This window comes from Desmodus rotundus, chromosome 1, assembly GCF_022682495.2.
Source record: "Desmodus rotundus isolate HL8 chromosome 1, HLdesRot8A.1, whole genome shotgun sequence".
Taxonomy (NCBI): Eukaryota; Metazoa; Chordata; class Mammalia; order Chiroptera; family Phyllostomidae; genus Desmodus; species Desmodus rotundus.
In genome coordinates, this window is record NC_071387.1 from 101,926,310 (window position 1) to 101,947,433 (window position 21,124).

The window sequence follows — 21,124 nt, forward strand, 5'->3', positions numbered from 1 at the left end:
CACGTGGGATTACTGGAAAGAATTGGTGCTGCTGCCAGGGCTTGGGGCCATTCAGTGTCAAGATTCTTGGTGAAGGATCAAATCAGATTGTCAGCAGAGGAAGGCCAGTGACCTAGAGTCCATGAGAGCTGGGTGCCAACCCTGACGTGACTTCTGAACTTGCTGTGTGAACTCGAGCAAGCACCTAACCTTCCTGGCTTCGGTTTGCCTGTGTAACAGGTAGGTTTATGTAATGGAATTGCGGCACACATTTACCACGCCATGCTCCAACACCTCTCCCAAGTCTCCTTTAGGGACATTAATTCATGTACCGTATTTTGCAGACTATAAGATGCACCGGACCATAAGACGTACCTAGGTTTTAGAGGAGGAAAATAGGGAAAAAAAAAAAAACCCCGCTCCACCGCTGGGCACCCCCCTCCCCCTGGGAGCCAGGTAAGCTACATTTGGACTATAAGACGCACCCCCATTTTCCTCCCAAATTTGGGGGGGAAGTGCGCCTTATAGTCCCTAAAAATATGGTAATTCTCCCAATAGCTCTGCAAGTAGATATTACTGTAGTCCCCTTTAGAGATTTCTCCCTTTATAGGAAATCGAGGCACAGAGTTTGCTGAAGGTCATGCAGCAGAGCTGGGTTTTGAACCTGGGAGGTTTGGTTATAACCCATGCTTTTTTGTTATTTTATTCAGGTAAAACTCACATAACTTAAAACCAACCATTAACATTTTAAAGTGTATAATTTAGTGATTTTTGTGCACTCGCAGTGATATGAAATAATCACCTCTCTAGTTCCAAGATATTTTCTTTTTTAAAAAAGATTTTATTTATTTATTTCCAGACAGAGGAGAAGGGAAGGAGAAAGAGAGGGAGAGAAACATCACTGTGTAGTTGCCTCTCGCACACCCCCCACTAGGGACCTGGCCCACAGCCCAGGCACGTGCCCTGACTGGGAACCGCACTGGTGACCATTTGGTTTGCAGGCCTGCGCTCAATCCACTGAGCCACACCCGCCAGGGCCCAAGGTATTTTCATCACCCTCAAAGGAGACCCTGTATCCATTAGCAGTCACCGCCCCTCCCCTCCCCCGCCATTCCTCTGTTCCCTTTCCCTGTTGGCCACTAATCTGCTTTCTATCTCTATGGATTTGTCTATTCTGGACATTTCATAGAAATTGAATCATACAATTTGACTTTTTGTGTCTGTTTTTTTTACTGAACACAATGTTTTCCAGGTTCATCCATTCTGTAGAATGTGTCTGTACTTAGTTCCTTTTTCTGGCTGAGTAATATTCCATGTATGGATAGGCCAGAATTTGTTTATTCATTCATAAGTTGGTGGACATTTGTGTTATTTCCATTTTTTTGTCTATGTGAATAATCCTGTTATGAACATTCACGTACAGGTATCTACTTGAGTCTCTGCTTTTGTTTGGGGAGAATTGCTGATTCATATGGTAACTCTGTTTAAGTTTTTGAGGAACTGCCAAAATATTTTCCACAGTGGCTGCACTATTTTACATTCCTACCAGCAATGTGCAAGAGTTCCAATTTCTCCACATTCTCACCGACACTTGCTATTTTCATTTAAAAAATACTTTATTGATTATGCTATTATAATACTCCTACTTTTTCCCCCTTTGCACCCCTCTGCCCAGTAACCTCATTCCCTCCAGCAATCCTACCCCTTAGTTCATGTCCATGGGTCGTGCATATAAATTCTTTGGCTTCTCCATTTCCTATACTATTCTTAACATCCCCCTGTCTATTTTGTACCTACCATTTATGCTTCTTAATCCCTGCACCTTTTCCCCCACTCCCTCCCTTCCTCTACCCAGCTGATAACCCTCCAAATGATCTCCATATGTATAATTTTGTTCCTGTTCTGGTTCTTTGCTTGGTTTGTTTTTTTAGATTCAGTTGTTGATAGTTGTGAAATTTTGCCATTTTAATGTTCATAGTTTTGATCTTCTTCTTCTTAAACAAGTCCCTTTAATATTTCATGTAATAATGGCTTCGTGATGATGAACTCCTTTAGCTTTACCTTATCTGGGAAGCACTTTTTCTGCCCTTCCATTCTAAATGATAGCTTTGCTGGATAGAGTACTCTAGGTTGTAAGTCCTTGCTTTTCATGACTTTGAATACTTCTTGTCAGTCCCTTCTTGCCTGTAAGATTTCTTTTGAGAAATCAGCTGACAGTCTATGGGAACTCCTTTGTAGGTAACTCTCTGCTTTTCTCTTGCTGCTTTTAAGATTCTCTCTTTATCTTTAACCTTTGGCATTTTAATTATGATGTGTCTTGGTGTGGTACTCTTTGGGTCCAACTTGTTTGTGACTATCTGTGCTTCTTGGAGTTGTGTATCTATTTCCTTCACCAAATTAGGGAAGTTTTCTTTCATTATTTTTTCAAATAAGTTTTCAATTTGTTGCTCTTTCTCTTCTCCCGGATCCCTATGATTTGGATGTTGGTATGTTTGGAGATGCCCCAGAGGCTCCTTATACTACCCTCATTTTTTAAAAATTATTTTTTCTTCTTCTTGTTCTGGTTGAATGCTTACTTCTTCCTTATATTCCAAATCATTGATTTGAATCCCAAACTCATCTCCTTCACTGTTGGTTCCCTGTAGATTTTTCTTTATTTCACTTAGTGTAACCTTCATTTCTTTCTGGGTCTTTTTTATGTTGTTGCTGTACTCAGGGAGTTCTTTGAGTATCCTGATCATCAGTGTTTTGAACTCTGCATCTGATAGGTTGGTTATCTCTGTTTCATTTAGTTCTTTTGCTGGGGTTTTGTTCTATTCTTTCACTTGGGCCCCATTTCTTTGTCTTCTCAGTTTGGCAGCCTCCCTCTGTTTGTTTTTGCGTGTTAGGTAATGCTGCTTTGACTCCTTGTCTTAGTAGCATGGACTATTGTAGAAAAGCCACCTGTAAATTGTGTGGGGCAGAGCCTTAGGTGATCGCCAGGGTGGGGCAACCTGCTTCACTGCTTTGTGGCTCTCTGTTGGGGGGAGGGCTTGGAGGGGTGATAATGTCACTGCCTGGCTTCTGGAGGTTTGTCCGGCAACCACAGTGTGTGACTTGTACCCTTCCAGCTATTGCCCTGGTGCTGACTCCTAGAGGGGGTGAGTCTGCGTATGTTTTGAGTCTGCATATGTTTTAACTCTGTGAGGGCCCTTCAAGTGGAGTCTCCTGAAAATCCAGAAGTTTCTTCCACTGCTCCAACTCCCACTGGTTTTTACAGCCAGAAATTATGGGGATTTACTTTTCTGGTGTGGGAAACCTGGGCTGTGTCGTCTGGGATCACTTGCTCCCAAGGTGTCCCTCCTGATTTTTATCCACCACGTGTGAACGTGGTTCTGCCTGTTCTGCAGCTCTGCCTCACTGTGCCACACTTTGCCTCTGTGCCTCCGCCCATCTCCACCCCTCCTACCCATCTGGATGAATGTGGCTTCTTTAAATCCTTGGTTGTCAGACTTCCATACAGCTTGAATTTCTAACTGTTCTGGGTGTTATTTGTTTTCAGGTCTAGTTGTAATTCTTTCTGTGGTTGCATGAGGAGGCGAAGTTTGTTTACCTATGCCTCCATCTTGACTGGAAGTCCCTTTTTTTTTTTTAAGGTTATGACCAAACTAGTGGATGTGAAGTGCTATCTCATTGTGAGTTTGTCTTGCATTTCTCAATGCCTGATGATGTCGAACATCTACAACTGGTGCTTTTAATCTCTCTGCTATTCTGTCTCTCAGGAGTGGGGGTTGAATACCTTGAGTGGGATTACTTTGTTACTGGTAGGTAGAGGCCATAATGGGCAAGAACTTTTCAAGCCTTGCAAATGGATCATGCGAGCCTTCTGAAATCTACAGGGAGCCCCCTTCCTGTTACAGTGCCTGAGCTTTCTCGTGGCCAAGCCATGCCACATTCCAGCAGATGAAACGGAAGCACAGAGATAATGCACCCAGGGAGCAGCTCTATTTTGCCTTTTATTTTTTAAAATCTGCAGCATCTGAGATTCTGTTCTATCTTCCTGCCGAACAAAAAGCAGATCACCCTGGCATTACAAACACCTGCCATTTCACCTATTGTAGCATTTCTCCATTGTTCTTTCTACCACCAGTATTAGACTCAATCGAGTTCCTTGTTAAAACACAGATTCCCTGGCCCCCCATTCCAGCCCTTGCTGAATCCTCACCTCTGGCATGGGGTCTGGAGCCTGTGTTTTAACAAGTCAGTGGTTTTAGTGCTACTAACTCATCAGAACAACCGGTTCAGGGGCTTTAGTCATTTATGCATGCATGTTAGGCATTAACATACATGCATTAATTCTAGCAGATTGCTCATTACAGAGAAACCAGAGGTAGGGCAAGCAGCCACCAAAACCTGGCTTAGTCTAGTATCTGGGAAAGCTTGGGGCCCAGATTCACTGGGAGCGCTTGGGAGAAGGGATGGGAGAAAATGAAGGATGCCATGGCCGGAGGAACTTCCCCCTCTTGTACCTTAAGGATGCTGCTTGCATGCACTGGGACCTAGAGGTCAATTATCATTTCAGTTAAGTAGACTAGCCTGGGACCCAATCATAGAATCCATTTTCCTCTCAAAGTGGTGGTACCCAAGTTTCAAATGACTAAGCTAAAATGAGCTCAGGGAGCATGACCCTTCCGTTCCGCGGCTTGGCTAGTTTCAGTAATTGCACAAAGGGAACCACCTCTGTGGTGTTTGGGTTATTTCCACCCTGACACTTAAAGGCATGTTTTAAATCCAGCCAGCGACTGGGCACCACTAATGACCCAGTAGAAGTTTCCACTGCCCCTTTGATTTCTCCTTCCTGCTGCTCAAACCTCTTTATCCTGGTCAAGGGCCAGTTCTGGTATGTGAACAAAACGTGATAGAGGAGAATAAAAGCAGACAAAGGAACAGCTGTAGGGAATAGCATTCACATTTTACTTAAATTGCATTTTCTACTCTGGAGACAACCAAGAAACTGGCTAGAAAAACTACGTGAAGGGTATACTGTTGGTTGTGCCTGGAGTTCCAGAAGCTGCAACGGAGTGGGTTTCACTGGGGTCAGAAGATGCTGCCCTCACTGTAATACAATCCTGTGCAAGGGGGGCTGGACTGGAGGGGAGGGTTGGTCTTGGCTCTTGCATGCCCTTGCTCTCTCTCTCTCCGGGCCTCAGTTTCCCTCATTGTAAAACAAGCTAGGTTATCAATTTCTGAGGGCCTTTCTGGCTCTGTCATACTTAGAGTCTGTCATCTATGTCACTTCAATGTCTGGTGATATGGGTAATTATGCAAGTTAAACAGGAAGTAGGATGAGCTCTCCTCGTGAATGAGATTCCTGCTGCTTGCTAATTATGCTTTAATCAGGATACAATGCAGACTCCCACACCATATCAGTTCTGGAAAGGTGCAGATAAATTCACCCAGCCCAGCATTTCAGGTCTGGGAACAAACCCAGATGGATGCAACTCCTTTTCTTGGTTTTCAGGGGCCAACATTTATTTCTCATACTTGCAGGGAATTTAGGAAACCACGAAGTCCAGAGTTTGATCCAACTTTTCCTTTCTCCTTCCCTTTCTCAAATATTTTGAACCAAGGGCATCCTAGATTATCTCATGATATTTACAACTAAGGGTCAGGGGAGAGAGTTAAAAACAGAAAAAGTATCTTCTGGCGTTGCCTGCAGTGCTCACGGGTACCTTCTCTTAGAATCTCCCTACTCATATTCCTGCCTAAAGGTGGGTCTAGGCAGCATGTTTGTACCATGTGACATCTCCTTCCTATATTCAATTGGTTGTCATGAAACCCAGTTCTCTCTCTCTCTCTCAAGACGTGAACCAAGAGACCCAGTAGCTAATCAGCCAGTGGTGGGCTCTGCTGTCTACCATGGCTGACCGTGAGCAAAAAGAGAAAGATAGTTGCGAGGGAGAGAAGCAGAGATAAGAAAGTCCATGGGGCTGATGAGAAAGACCACTGGGCTTCTGAGAGCCAGAAAGAGGAAGTTGCCATTCTCTAATTTGGTCCTCCTATCCATGAGTTTGCTCATTAGAGCCTTGCAGTGTGGTTCTTTTGAGCTAGCGTGAATGGATTTCTGTTTTTATAACCATTTTTCTCTGACATCGCAGAGAGTAGGGCAGTGCCTCGTTTATTTTGGTCTCTCGCTGGCACAAAGCATAGGGCTTTACTCTTAGTAGGGGTTCAACAAATGTTCGTTGAATTTAATTGAACAACCCCCCTTCCACCTTCTGCCCCATTTGTAGATGGCCAGGTGTGATCTGGACAAATAGAAGACAGAACTTGATTTAGTCCCAAGTCAATGTGGGAAAAAAAATACTTCAGTGGGATTAAAATAAACCATGATACAATTTAATAGCTCACTAAGAGCACCTCCCCCAACATCTCCTCAGCTTCTACCTACTAATTTTCAGGTGGAAGAGTATATGTTTTTACAAATAGTCCATTAGGGCATTGACATACTTTCATGCATTCACTTACTTAACAAGAACTTGAGGACCTACTATGAGGACCTCAATTTACTAATTCCTTTGACCCAATCTACCATGTAAGTTATAAATGTATCTTTATTTGCCTTCTGATTTGTGAGGTCCAGTGCTTCATTAAGTGCACATTCCCAAAACCAAAGAAGAAAATGTTTTATTAACTACCTAGTATAAAATCAGTGAGGAAGAACAGCCGCCAAATCCAGTCAACCAACCCCCTTAAATCAACCCAGTGCTCCAGTCTTGAGCAAACAAACTCATTCAGAACTACCGTCAAGACACTGATGGAAAAACGGTCCCACTAGGGTTCAAAACCACATTCACTCCAAGTCTACAACCCCGAGTGCCACCCATTGATAACATAACAAAAGTATTGAATTGAGAACAGGTGCCCCAGTGCACCAATAGAAATTTAATACCTTACCGACTTCCACTGTAGAAATGAGGCTGGACTGCAACACTAGCACCAGCTGATGGCAGCCCTTTCCTGGATGGAGAAAATAAAACCCTAGTGCACCCACTTTACTAATTTGCTCTTGCTCATGTGTAAATGCAAATGAAAAATGCTGATGCTGCTTCTTTTTGACATTGCTTTTTAATTATGGCCATCAATAAATAATTGTATCCTTGAACAAGACTTGAGAATGGTCCTAAGGCAGAGGCCCAGTTCCTGAGGAACTAGGCCAGCAGAGGATGGGCTTTCTTACCCCCACCTCTTCCTCTAATCTACAGTCAGAACAGAAAACGCTATCTTTTCAAGGAGCTGGAGACAGATGAGTTGTCCTTGAGTTTCGTCTGGGAACCCTAATGACACACAGTTCTACCTTCGGCCTGACTTACTGGCCACTGTCAAAGAGACAGGATCTGTCCTTGCTTCTGCATTTTTTCTCACTTTACTTTTCCCTCTTTACCACTGTAGTGGGCTGAATGATACTCCCTTTCCCTTCAAAGATATGACCATCTTCTTATCCCCAGAACCTGTGAATGTTATCTTACTTGGGAACAGGGTCTTTGCAGAAGTAATTAAATTAGGGATCTTGAGATGAGGAGATGAGGCCTCTAAACCCAAAGACAGCTTTCTGTGTAAGAAGCAGAAGAGGAGAGGACACAGACCAGAAGATGCAATGTGACCAGGGATGTAGAAACTGGAGGGATGCTGCCACAAGTCAGGGAATGCTGGCAGCCACCAGGAGCGGCAAGGGATGATTCTCTTCCAGAAACTCGAGGGAGCACACCCCTGCTGAAGCCTTGATTTTGGGTTTCTGGACATTTTGTTCCTTTAAGCCACCAGTTTATGGTATTTTGTTACAGCAGCCACAGGAAAGTAATATACTTGTGCTCTCAGTCTCAAGTGGTTCCTGCTTCTCCTCTCACTCAAGACCTTGCAGTTGAGAGCAGTCCTGATTTTTTACTTGGTGTTGTGGTGTTTTGGGCTGAACCTTCCTCTTGTGTGATCCATGGACCCTTAGTGTCAGCATCGCCTGGGAGCTTGTTAGACTGTGGGCTCTCAGGCCCCCTCACACCCATGGAACCAGAATCTGCATTTTAACCAGATTCCCAGGTGGTGCGTATACATGTTGTAACTTGAGTGGCTCTAGTAGGAGAGACTCTGAGGTGGCAATTAGATCTCTTCTCCACTTGCAAGAATTATAGTTTCTTCAAGTTAAGTCTGTTAAATACAGCATGGAGGTTATATAAAAACCACATCAAATCAAACTCTTAGATTAGAAATACAAACTGATGTATTATGGATGCAATAACATGATGTCTGACATTTGCTTTAAAGGATTCCAGAAAGAAGGAAGGAAGGAAGGAAGGAAGGAAGGAAGGAATTATAAGAAGGGCATTAGGTGGGGATGATTGAACTAGGTTTGCAAAATGGGGAGAAATTCTTGCATCTTGGTGCTGGGTACACGGCAGAAAAATTAGGAAATTCTCTGGTTTCTCAGCCTTGTTTTGTTTTCCATTTTTTTACTATTTGTTTTTTTCTCCTTTTGTGGAAATGAATGGTGTTGAAGAGACATCTTTTTGTCTCAGTCTGCGGTTTCTTTGCCCTGTTTCCTGTGCTTCGGGCTTTGTTGATTGCCAGGACTTTTTGAGCGGGGAGCTATTGCTGAGGAAGCAGGATGGGGACTGATTAAGGTTTACAGTATCTTCTAACAAGGTTTCCGACAACATTTGCTGGGCTTGTATTGTTACTGGCAGCAGGGATTTGATTTTCTATCTCTTTCCCTAACTACCCCTTGAAGACGTCTTTTTCCCACTGGCTAGATTGTCATATATGTGATCTTTGGCTCTCTGATTTACATGTGATTTGCATATTATACATCTATTCCAGGGGTTCTCAACTAGGTGATGATTTGGACCCTGAGAACCATTTGGCAATGTCTGGAGCCAATTTTGGTTGTCACAGCTGGGGGAGGGGTACTGCCGGTAGCTAGTAGACAGAGGCGGGGAATGCTGCTAAATAATCTAGGATGCACCGGACAGCACCCCCAGGCCCCGCCCTCCGTCAAAGAACGATCTGGCCCGAAATGTCAGTTTCGCCGAAGTTGAGAAACTCTGATTTAGTGCTAATGATCAGCCAAGTACATTTGGCCACGCTTCCTTTGCTCCTGTGTCATGTGGAAAGAGAGGTAGACTCATGATGATTACATATGTGAGAAATTTTTACCTCTTACAGTTTGATTTTGGGATGGAATGTAAACGATTGATCGTTTGTGCAAGTTGTGCCCTACATACCTCCAGGGGGCACCACCCGCATATTATTCATGAAAACAACCCCCCCGAATTGTGCTGTACACAATCTATATAAGTGGTTGCTCTGGTCTTGGGGTTGTCTGGGGGTGGGGGTTTCTGGAACTGAGAGAGACAATTTCTGGTCAGCAGGGGCCTCGAGGCTATCATCAAACGTCCTTTTAAGGAAGGACAAATGTTGAACAGAGAGGACCTCATTTTTATTATTCCTGACCGTCGTCTAGTTACAAAGCATCTCCTTTATACCCTAGGGCCATATCCATTTGACTAGATCTAAAATTGTAAAATTATAATATCATGGCTTATGCTTATGATAGGTTTTGTCTGAAACATAGCAGTGATAACTTCTTAATTTCAGTCGGTTCCTTGGGGGAGAAAATATATTTACGCTGTTGCCATTGGACTTCCTATCCACCCACCACTTGCTTGGCAGGATTTCCTTAGTTTCAACTGTGTAACGTACTCTTACGGGTCCTCAATCACTTTGCAACAAAAAGTGAGATTGCAGAAATGTTCATTGTCATTGCTAGTGGTGGAGCAGTAAGTACATGCTTCTCACAGGAGAGAGGGAATTGGGTGATTTCAACTAGCACCATGAGCTGCTTAACCCTCAGGGAATGGCTTTTCATTTCAGTGAGATCTTAGGGGATCTCAGTGTTCAGGAAGACAGAGGGGTGATGCTGGAAGGTGTCTGTTTGCATGTGTGATCACCAAATCCATGCCTTGTGGGCAGCCCCGCAGATAGAGTTTTGATTTCTTTGGGACCGAATACTGGGTCGCCAGACTGCAAACCCCTACTCCTGCACTGTCAGCCCCAGGCTGGTGTGGTGGACTTCTGTCATTTCTGCCAGTCCTTCACGTGCTCCTCCCTCTGATAATAATCCCTGATTTTCTACTGGGGATCCACCAGCCTACAATTCACAGTCCATGCATTTTTTGTGGGGCTTGCCTCCCCCTACCCTGACCGGGGGGTGAGCATAAGGTCCCAGCTTGGGTGTTCAGCATCATTTCACCCCTGTAGCCACAGCACGTGGTTCTGAGAAGCTGACTGGCCAATGAGAGTCATCTTGGGGATTTTGTGGTCGCTCTTAGGAAAAAAAAGAGTGGCCGGAGGAGAGGGTAAGGGAGAGAAAGAGAAAGATATGTCATTTTGATGACATAATTTGAGGACCTGGATATAGCCATACCTGAAGTTATCAGTGAATTATGTGTTATAGGACTGTTACAGGTTGTACTGTGTTCCTTGAAGAAGATATGTTGAAGCCCTAAACCCCAGGACCTCAGAATGTGACCTTATGTGGAAATAGGCCATGGCAGAGATGAGGTCATACTGGAGTAGGATGGGCCCCTAATCCAAATGACTGGTGTCCTTATGGAATAGGGGTGTCCAAAGAAGATGGCTATGCAAAGACAGAGACACAGGGAGAACTCCATGGGTGGGATGGAGGACTGTAGTGATGCATACCAGCCAAGAAACACCAGAGATTGCCTGTGAGCCACAGGAAGCCAAGAAGAGGCACAGAAGGACTCCCTATAGGTTTCATAGGGAGCATGGCTCTAACGAAAGTTTGATTTCAGATTTTGTCCAGAATGGCTGGACAACAAATTTCTGTTGTTTTAAGACACCTGGTTTGTGGCATTTTGTTATGGAAGCCTTAGGAAGTACACATAAGTAATTTCAGATTAATAATCCCCTTTATCTGCCTCCTCCTTTGCCCTTCTTCTTCTCCTCGTTTCTTACTCTTCTTCAAAGTTGTCACTACCATCATCATCAACATCATCATCCTCACCGCTTTGTCCTAAGCAGCAGAAAGGGTCTAGTGCTAATGTGGTGACACACCGCGATGTGGGGAGCCCGGCCTCCTTGGTCACTCATTGCCCCTCTTGCATTAGCCCCTGGGGCTCAGAGGTTAGACCATAATTCTGGGGGCTTTCTGGAGCTGCGCTCTGGGGCCCATCCCATTTCCTGTTGCCTTTAAACAAAGGCTGATGCTCACCCCCTGGTTATCTATTTGAGGTAGGCAGAATTCTGAGATAGTCCTCAATATTCCTGCCCCCCCCAAATACTGGCCTTGTTTAATTCTCTCCCCTTGCACATGGGCATTACCTATGACTTGCTTCTAACCAGTAGTGCATGGAAAAATTGCAGGAGTTTTGCAGATGTAACTGAGGCTGATAATTAGTTCACTTTGAGTTACTCAACAGGGAAATTATCCAGCGTGGGCTTGACCTAATCTGATGAGCTCTTAAAAGAGGGTCTGGAGCGAGAGACACTCTCCTGCTGGCTTTAAGGAAGCAAGCTGCCTTGAGCTCTTAGCTGCAAGGAAACGACTTCTTCCAAAGGCCAGGTGAGCTTGGGAGAAGACTCCAGCCCCACCAACACCTTGATGGCAGCCCTGTGAGACCCTGAGCAGAGGGCCAAACTCAGCCATGCTCAGACTCCTGATGTATGGAGACTGAGACATAATAAATGGGTATTGTTCTAAGCTGCTAAGTTCATGGTAATATGTTACACAGCCATAGAAAACAAATACATCTTTTAGGTACTGTGGCCAAGCCCCCCTTGTGAATGTGTGGCATGGAGGTGGGGGGATGGAACCAGGTGGGAGGAAGAAAACTATATTGGAGGAAGTCATGGCCCATCCAATGAGTGAAGGGAGAAGCTCGATGAATACGCAGGCCTGTTCAGTGCCCAGCCTTAGAGAGCTGGAGGGAGAATGTTACCCCACAGCCAGGACTTGCTGCTCTTGGAAGCCATGATTCTAGACAGAGATCCCTTCCCCCTCTTGTAGGTGGTGCTGGGAGGCAAATACTTGGTGGAAAAACACACACTCTTTGTGAGGATGAAAAGATTTTCTTGAATGGGGAGATGATAAGGTGGGGTATTTTGAATTAATAGCTAGTTAAAAAAATTCTCTGTCCTTTAGACTTTCCTTCATTCAAACAGCCAGGACTTCTGTCCTCCATGCTTCAAGGAAAGGATGCCATGGGAGAAATTGTAGAAAGCAGAGACTCCTCTGGCTTTGGAGTGTCACAAGCTTGATTCCTTATGAGAGCCATAGGGGAGATGGGGTGCAGAGAAAGGCTTGGAGGACTCAGGTGAGTAAGAACAAATCTCCCCTGTCTGATGCCCTGAGCTGTCAGAGAAAGGAAGCAGAGGTAGACAAATACCCAGGTAAGCGGCAATTTGTCTTTCTCCGTGGTGGAACTACAGAGAAACAGAAGCAAGCCCCCCAAAAGTCTGTGGAATCTGGGAGCACATGGGATGTGAGCCTGTGTTGTGGGATAAGCCCTGGAAAGATGGTAAGATACTGAGACACATAAGTGCCTAGTTGCCACTGTCCCCACTGCCTAACCCAGTGGACATGCTCTAACAATAATCGTCCAATGAAAGAATGCATATAGCGGGCGCGCTCTGAAAATGCTCTCCAGGAAGACCTTCTTCACCTGCAGCAGGGAAAGCTGGTGAGTGTCATGAGATCCTGACTCCTGTGAAGGCTGAGATATCTGCACACCTGGCAGCCTCAAAGCACGAGGAGGTCCTGCTGCCCAGGTGTAGACTGTGCCTCTGGTGGCCCAGAGTTCTGATGTGGGCATCCAAGTCAGCTATGTTTTAGGAGTGGTCACTCCTGGGCTGCACCTGGGGCATGGCCTCTCCAGCCTTGATCCCTGCCTGGGACCACCTGGTCCTTGTTCTTTGGACTCTGTCTAGGACACTCAGAGGGGTGACCCTGTGACTTCTCGGGCCTGTGCCCTTGTTGGAGCTGCACCATCCTACTTTACAGCCGGGACGCGAAGCAGTGCAGCAGCTCCCCATCATCACCTCTCTCCTGTGTTAAATTGCCCGGACGTGCTTGTAAGAACACCAGTAGATTAGTTGTTGGGCCAGAGAGCCTCTTTTATCATAGTTTGCATCAGGCCGACCCCCTGGAATCTGATGAGGTCTTTGGGTGCTGGCAGCACCAATTTTTATCCATTATTTTTTCTGTTACAGATGATTCTTTCCCACATTGGAGTCAGACAGAGGTCAGCTTGAGCCTACCTGATGAAGATTAATACCAGTGGTTTTGCTGGGTCCAGGTGGCCTCTCTTTCACTAATGCAACATATTCAGCATATATTCTCATTGCCTGGCAGCTTGGGGATGGGCAATATTCAAAGGGGTTTGGAATGATTGTTTAATGAAACCAAAGGGCTGTAGTCATGCTGGAGGGCAGGGATGGAAAGCCCATTCTCTGAACTATTCAAGGCCGAGTTCGAATCCTACCCCTGTCCCAGGGAAGATTGGTATATTCTGTGAGCCTCAGATATTTCACCTGTAAAGAGGGTGACTGTCCTGACCTCATACCACTGTTATGAAAAGTGAAGGACACGATGGTTGTGGTACTTGCTGGGCATTTTTGTAAGCCAAGCACTGGGCTCAGCCACTCAAGGCAGTGATTTTTCAGTTGGGGGACTGGACAATGTATGGCGACATTTTTGGTTGTCACAGTGGGAAGAGGGAATGCGTCTGGCATTTCGTGGGTGGAGACTGCTTAACACCCCGTAGTGCACAGGACAGCCCCACCACAGGGAACGATCTGGTCCCAAATGTCCACGGAGAACCCTGTTCTAAAGTTGACACAGAGTGAATCCTGCTCATTAAATGGAACGTCTGGTTACAAATAAGGGGGACACAGGAGCATGCTTTCCTTACAATGGGTGAATGCAAAAGGTTATTTTGAGTTATAACACTTTGTTTTTTATAGTCAATATGTTCACATGGTCCAGGATCTAAAAGGCACACTGGGCATACAGTGTAAATTCTTCCTGCTCCCCGCCCCCTTCCCCGGAGGAACAAGTGCTACCAGTTTCTTGTTGATGTATCCAGAGGTCCTCTGTGCTCTAGAAGCGATCGTATGTGCATATACCCACACATATGCTATATGCACATATGTGTGCACCCTCCACACATTCTCTTCATCTTGTTTGTTATATGTTACCCAATCCGTCTTGGAGATAGCTTCTTGTTGGGCCCCAAGACCTTCCTCATTTTTTCTTTCAAAGGCGACAGAGTATGCCATCCTGTGGATATACTTTATCTAGACCCTTCCTTCTGGATGGATCTTTTCTTTTGTGGTTACAAACACTAATGCAATGAATAACTATGTAAGTACGTGATTTCCCACCGTGCAGCTATATACGTCTGTAGGGTAAAGTCCTACAAGTGCTGCTGCCAAAGAAGAAAGTTCCCGCCTGTGTGATTGGGTTGGAAATTGCCGAATCACCCTCCACTGGAGCTGTTCCGTTTCCCGTCCCCCACTGGCAGCGGATGTAGTAAAGTTGAGGTGATTTTGTAATTTTTAAAAATTGCTCTCACTGTTTATATCTTCTCATCAAAACCCTTCTGGGAATAAATAAGTAGTGTATGAGCCTTATAACATTTTGTGCCCATCATATTCTCAGTGTCTAGGGGCCCAGCATCTGCTGAGAGGAGTTCTTTTAAGCATTACAAAGTTAAAGTCGACGGGAAGTGGCATTTGCTTTCTCCAGAAAAGGGCTATTTAGTTCCTGCTTCCTGGTGCTAATAGTCCCCAAATGACTAGCCTCTCAAAGAGTTTACATGTAGGAAAATCTCTCTCAGCAAATCTCTGTCTGAGTGTCTGTTCAGCTTTATTTTTAAAGTTTCTGATTTGAGGGCCCCTTTGAGAGTCTGAGGAAGCAATAAAACCCTCTCCCTGGAAAATGGCACCAGCAGTTTGTGTGTCCTCCAGGGAGTGGCTCTCAGGACAGGAGTGAAGCTCATGCTGCCAGGCACCCCTCCCTCCCTGTCCCCTAGGTCTGGCTCCTCCCTTCCACACCGCCTGGCTGGGTGACTGGGCACTTATTCAGCTTTAGTTTTCTCATCTGTGAAAATGGGACGACACTGCTTTGCAGTATTATATTAGAGACAATGAAGGCAAAGCACCTAGCACAGTACTTGACATCAAGCCCATGTCTGAGAAATGGAGCTACTGTTATTCTTATATTAGTGGAGTCCTTTGTGACGGGGATTCTGGAACAACCATGTTCCTTCTTGTCACAGAGACCTCACACATGCTGTTCCCTCTGCCTAGAACACTTTTCTTTCCTCTTGTCACTCGAGGTCTCTTTCTCTTGCAGCTCAACTGTTCCATCTCAGAGACCCCTTTCCTTCCTCTCCAATTTCAAATCAACTCACTCTGACCATCTTCTCCTGGAGGATCTCTCCTTTTCCTTCTTGGTGCCTCTCTGAGTTGTACTGAGATATATTATTCTGTATGCTTGCCTGATGTCTGTCTGCCCCAGTGGGCTACATGCTCCAGGTGAGCTGGAGGACCTGAATAGGCAAGGGCCCTGAGGCAGGTGGGACTGAGTGGAGGCACAGGTAGGAGGATTTCGTGAGATGGAGGGAAGAACTCGAGGGGAAGAGAGATGAAGAGGCTAGGAGAGACCAGGACATGGGGACCTCCTGGGCCACAGGAAGACAAAATTTGCATTCTCTTCTAGAAGGTTAATCCGCCAGTATTAAGCAGGGTAGTAGCTTGATCTAATTGAGTTCTTTAAAGTTTAAGGTTTGCTTGTTATTATTTTTTATTCTCACTTGAGGACATGCTCATTAATTTTAGAGAGAGAGGGAGACACACACAGAGAGAGAGAGAGAGAGAGAGAGAGAGAGAGAAAGAGAAACATTGATGTGAGAGAGAAACATCAGTCATCCATCTCCTGCTTGCTCCCTGACTGGGACTGAACCCACATGAATGTGCTCTGACCAGGAATCGAACCTTTCATTTTATGGGACGATGCTCCAATCAACAGAGCCGCACTGGCCAGGACAAGTTTTTATTATTTAAATAAAATTCTTTTAATAATTTACTTTAAAGAAAGATCATCAGCCACTGTGTGAAAGGCAGGGTGAGGGTGAGGTGGGCCTGGAGAGCAAGGAGGTCCCCTAGGGGGCTGCAGTCCTGGTCCCGATTCTGTCTATAGGTCAGGGCTCCGTAGCCCATGGGTTTCTAGAAACTGCCCTGAGAGCCCAGGGATCTGAGTGCTTCTTCCAGGGAGTGCCCCAAGTTACATGAGCTGCCTCGGTCTCTCCAGAGCTGAGCCAGAATGGGCCCTCCCTCAGGGAATGACAGATGCTGGGGCCTTCCACCAGCGTTAGTGGACTGACTGCAGAGTGGAACTTACCTGAGATTGTGGTGAAGTGGGACGGGGAGGTCATTGTCACGAAGGGTGGGGTGAGGTACTTGGCCTTCACGCCCTCCCGGGCCAGGCGGTCCATGTTGGGGGTGTCCACATCCTGGTCGTAGTCCCAGCGGAAGCCATCAAACGAGATCAGAAGCAACTTGTTGAAACTGTTCTTCCCAGGAATGGGGTGGCTGCTGGCCCAACCCAGTAGAACGAACAGCAGCAGCCCGAGGACCCTGAGCCCCATCGTGCTGCAAGTGCCTCACACGCACACATTGCAGAGTTCACGGGCCCACTCCCATTTTCTCCCTTTTTTATCTGTGGTTGAACAAAGGTCAAATTGATAATTCTGCCCCGGCTCTGCGGAGGGTCAAAACACCCAGTGTGTAACAAGGTCGTACGTTTTGTATGATGAAAAAGTTCGGGAAATAGTGGTGATGTTTGCACAACCTTGAGAATGCACTTGATGCCACTAAATTTTATACTTTAAAATGGTAATAATGGTAAAATTTATGTTATGTGTACTTTACTCTATTAAGAAAAGTCAAATTGTGTGAAATATTTTGCACTCTTACATTAATTCCACTGCTGTAAAGATTTGGGGAACAAGTTAGATTGGTGCTTGCCTTTGCTCCTGCATCCTGTTTTATAGGGAGAACAAATGACTGGTTATTATGGTTATGAAAACAGTCAGTATGGATTAAGTGCTCATAAGGGCTGGGAACTGTATATACATGATCTATTCTATTTAATTATTATTTTTTAAATCTCAGGAAGCTGCCCTGTCTGGTGTGGCTCAGTGGATTGAACACTGGCCTGGGAACCAAAGGGTTGCTTACTTGATTCCAAGTCAGGGCATGTGCCTGGGTTTGTGGGCCAGGTCCCCAGTAGGGAGCGCTAGAGAGGCAACCACGCATTGATGTTTATCTCTTTTTCTCCTTCCCTTCCCCTCTGTCATAAAAAAAAAAAAAAAAAAGGTGAAATTCATCATGAATTTGCCTGGGGTTATTTTAAAAAAAATCTTTGGAAGCTTATTAGTTGAAAATTCCCCCTAAGAATTCTTAAAAAATTATTGTGGTCAAATACACATAAGATAAAATTTACCATTTTAACCATTTACAAGTAATATTTGCAAATTCAGTGATATTTAGCATATTCCCAATGTTGTGCAACCATTACCACTATCTAGTTCCAGAATATTCTCATCATCCCCAAAGGAAACCCTACACCCATTAGCAGTCATTCCTCATTCCTCTTTCCTCTGGCCTCCAGCGACCACTAATCTGCTTTCTACCTGTTCAGATTTACCCATTCTGGACATTGCATATAAGTGGAATTATACAGTATGGTCTTTTGTGTCTGACTTCTTTCACTGAGCATAATGTTTTCAAGGCTCATCCACATTGTAGCATGAATCAGCGCTTCACTCATTTTCATGGCTGAACAATATTCCACCGTATGGCTATTTTACATTTTGTATATCTACTCACCAGCTAATGGACATTTGGGTTGTTTCTACCTTTGGCTATTGTGAATAGTGCTGCTACGAACATTTGTGTATAGGCTTTGGTTTGAATAATCCCTGTTTTCCACTTAATTTTTTATAACCTATGAGGTAGTTTTTACTTTGTAGATGAATAAGTAGCTCATAGAGGCTAAGAGACCAATCCAAGTTCACACAGCACAAGTGAGGTCAGGACTATAGTTTTAATACTTGGCTAAATGTTTTCTGGACACAGGGGTATTAAATTCCCTACAGGAATAAGGGTCTTTGAACACACTTAAGCACCTTCCCACATCTATTCCACATTTATTGTGCAGGAGGCAGAGGTACAAATATAGAGGTTATCTGTGTGTGGCTCAGAGTTCTGGAAACAAGGGTTATGTGTAGTGGAAAGGCCCTGCTGGCGGTGCATGTGGGGAGTGATGTGGGAGTAGGTCCTAACCCTGAGAAGCTGGGCAGGGGCTGGCTTCCTGGAGGAGGTGGCGCTAGACTTGAGTTTTGTAGGCATGGATGAGTTAGCCTCTTGGAAGCCCCTTCCCTCAGCCACTCATTCAGATATTGACAACGTCCACCTAACAGATCCCTCTGCCGCTGACCTTTACCTGTGGGTGCATGGATGACACTTACCTTTGCACTTTTAGAAAGTTCTGTGAATTTTATAAAGATGCCACCAATGGGTTTTCTCATGACAGTCTGCCTGGGTTTTCAATTTAAGTCTGTGTCTTGCCATGGTGGGCTGAAGGCTGGATGTCAGACTCGGATGAGATGATCCGTTTCCCTCTTGCAAAATTGCCTGAGAATTCTGTGCCAGGCATTTGCTTAGATCGAATCCTTGGGGTGAGGAGGTGGTGTGTCAGGGGAGCTCCATTTTGTATTTGTATAACTTGGCTTGTTAGCACTGTGTTTGCTGTATGAGGGATTTTCACAGAATTTTGAGACAAGTATGCAGCACTGTGGTTGAGAGTGTTTTGAAGTTGCCAGGCCTGGGTCAACATCTCGGCTCTGCCACTTACTGTCTATGACACGTTGGGGTGACTCTCACAACCTCTCTAGGTCTCTGCTTTTTCTGTGTAAGGAGGAATGATGATGTATTTTCTGAGATTGTGAGGCTCTGATAAGATAATACATGTCAGCAAGAATGCTTACTGCTTGTGTGGTATCCATGTGCTCCCCGTCATTTCCCAGACTCCTTGCGATTTATGGCCAGTATGCTATGCGTAGAAGCCACACGCATCACTTCCAGCCCAGAGCTTTCAAAGGCTAGTGCATAACCATCCTGCTTTCTCATCCTATCTGCAGTAACTGTGGAAGACTTGTGTTGAGATGGAGAATTTCAGTCACCCTAGGTCTCTGAGTGACCATATGGAGCATAGTCCCCAGCTAACCCATGGGGGACATGGAATGTGAAATCAACCTCTGTTGCCAAGCCACTGATATTTTGGGGTTCATTTGCTCCTGTGACATAACCCAATCTATCTTGGCTAATGCAGCATGTTAAGCATGGTCCCTAGTTGTAGTAAATGCCCAACACATGTTAGTTACTTTTAGCGTGATAATAAATTGCTACTGGTATTTTCATTTTTCTGATCTGATGAAGCCAATGATCGACAAACTCCACTTGGCAGTTTTTCCAGCATGTAGGAAGGACGGACAATTAAAGGCCAATAGATAAGCATCATTATCTTTAGTTTGTGTCCCTGGATGTCCTTGGTGACAATGAGTGGTGTATGCTGCTCTGGGACAGCCAGGCCCAGAGGAGATTTGCTGTTGATGCCAGCGTTGGGACTGTCAAAGGCCAAGCATTCTTTGGTCTGGAAAGGACCTTGAGCTCCTATTGTATAGATTCCCCAAGGGAATATGAATACTTGTACTACGTGGTTTGGCTGTTTGGCTGTTTGTATACTAACCAGTTAGGCCCTTTTAGGGGCGATCCACACACATCTCTATATTCTGGAAACGCAGAAAAAATAGCTAGCAGTCATGCAACAATCTGCCAAGTCCACGGAAACTTCCCTAAAGGGCAATGTTTGGTGTAATCAGTAGAGCTTAATGGAGGTGGGTGGCTAGAGAGAATTCTCATCATAGTCACCATGATGCTTATGGTCACAGCACTGTGGTGTGTCTCAGTTTTTCTTTGGTGAGTTATGGTTTGGAAGGCATGAATCTATTGTTTTTAAAAAATATGTTATTGATTTTAAAGAGAGAGGAAGGGAGAGAGAAGGAGAGAAACATTGATGTGAGAGAGAAACATTGATTGGTTGCCTCCCACTCGTGCCCCAACTGGGGGTTGGACCTGCAACCTAGGTATGTGCCCTGATGGGGAATCAAACCCCTAACCTTTTGGTGTACAGGATGATGCTCCAACCAACTGAGGCACCCTGGACAGGGCATGAATCCACAGTTTGTTTATCAAATATTTACCGAGCACTTTGGATAGCTCAGAGGGTAAAATATGGAGGAGAGTAAATCTTGTCCTGCTACTATGTTTTCAAGCTGTCCTAGTACTCAGCTGTGGAACACGCAGGCTTGAGAGTCCCCCAGTTCCAAAAGCATGTCTCAACAGTGCCATCCTGAACTGGACTCTTCCTCGCAAGTCCAGCAGAGTCATCTCTTGACTTTTAACCATCTTTTGTGTCACTGATACATCTATCAGTCATGAAGAACTGTGAAATTCATGATTGATCAAAGAATACCATCATGTTTTATTAATAAAGCTACATGTTTATGACATAGTCACTCGTATGGAGGTGGGGAAAGTCCACAAACATTTTAGGGATCATCCCAGACGGAGTGAATAGAACTCTTGGTTGCATCTTACTAGTGTGTGTAAGAAAAGGGATCATGCTCTAGTCTGGCTTTCCCCTGAAGCAGACCCTGAAACAAGGATGGGAGTGCAGGTGGTTTATTTGGGAGATGATCCCAGGGAGGACAATACTGAAGTGGGGAAGTGATTGAAGGAAGGGAAGGAGGCCAGTACAAGGTGCTTCGGTCTTGTGTGCATACAACTAGAATGATGAATACCAACAGGCTCTGGGCAGGGCATCTGAAGTCATTCTGCAGAAAAGCAGGGATGCAGCTGAGCTCCAGGGGCCAGGGACTTACACATCACATCATTCCATCTCTGTATCTTCTCCCCACTTTTCTTTTTGCATATCAGCTTTTCTCTCACTCAGGGCTGGTTTTTT

General features: G+C 45.1%; 1 protein-coding gene across 1 annotated transcript in view; it reads right to left on the reverse strand.

Annotated features, from left to right (window-relative positions):
• LOC112298453 (ectonucleotide pyrophosphatase/phosphodiesterase family member 7-like) overlaps positions 1–16,715 on the reverse strand; it is a 34,722-nt gene extending 18,007 nt beyond the window's left edge. The window contains exon 1 of the mRNA XM_045189652.2: positions 16,436–16,715. Coding sequence (XP_045045587.2) covers positions 16,436–16,682 — 247 coding nt within the window. The 5' untranslated portion in view covers positions 16,683–16,715. The remainder of the gene's footprint in view (positions 1–16,435) is intronic.
• Positions 16,716–21,124: the final 4,409 nt, after the last annotated feature.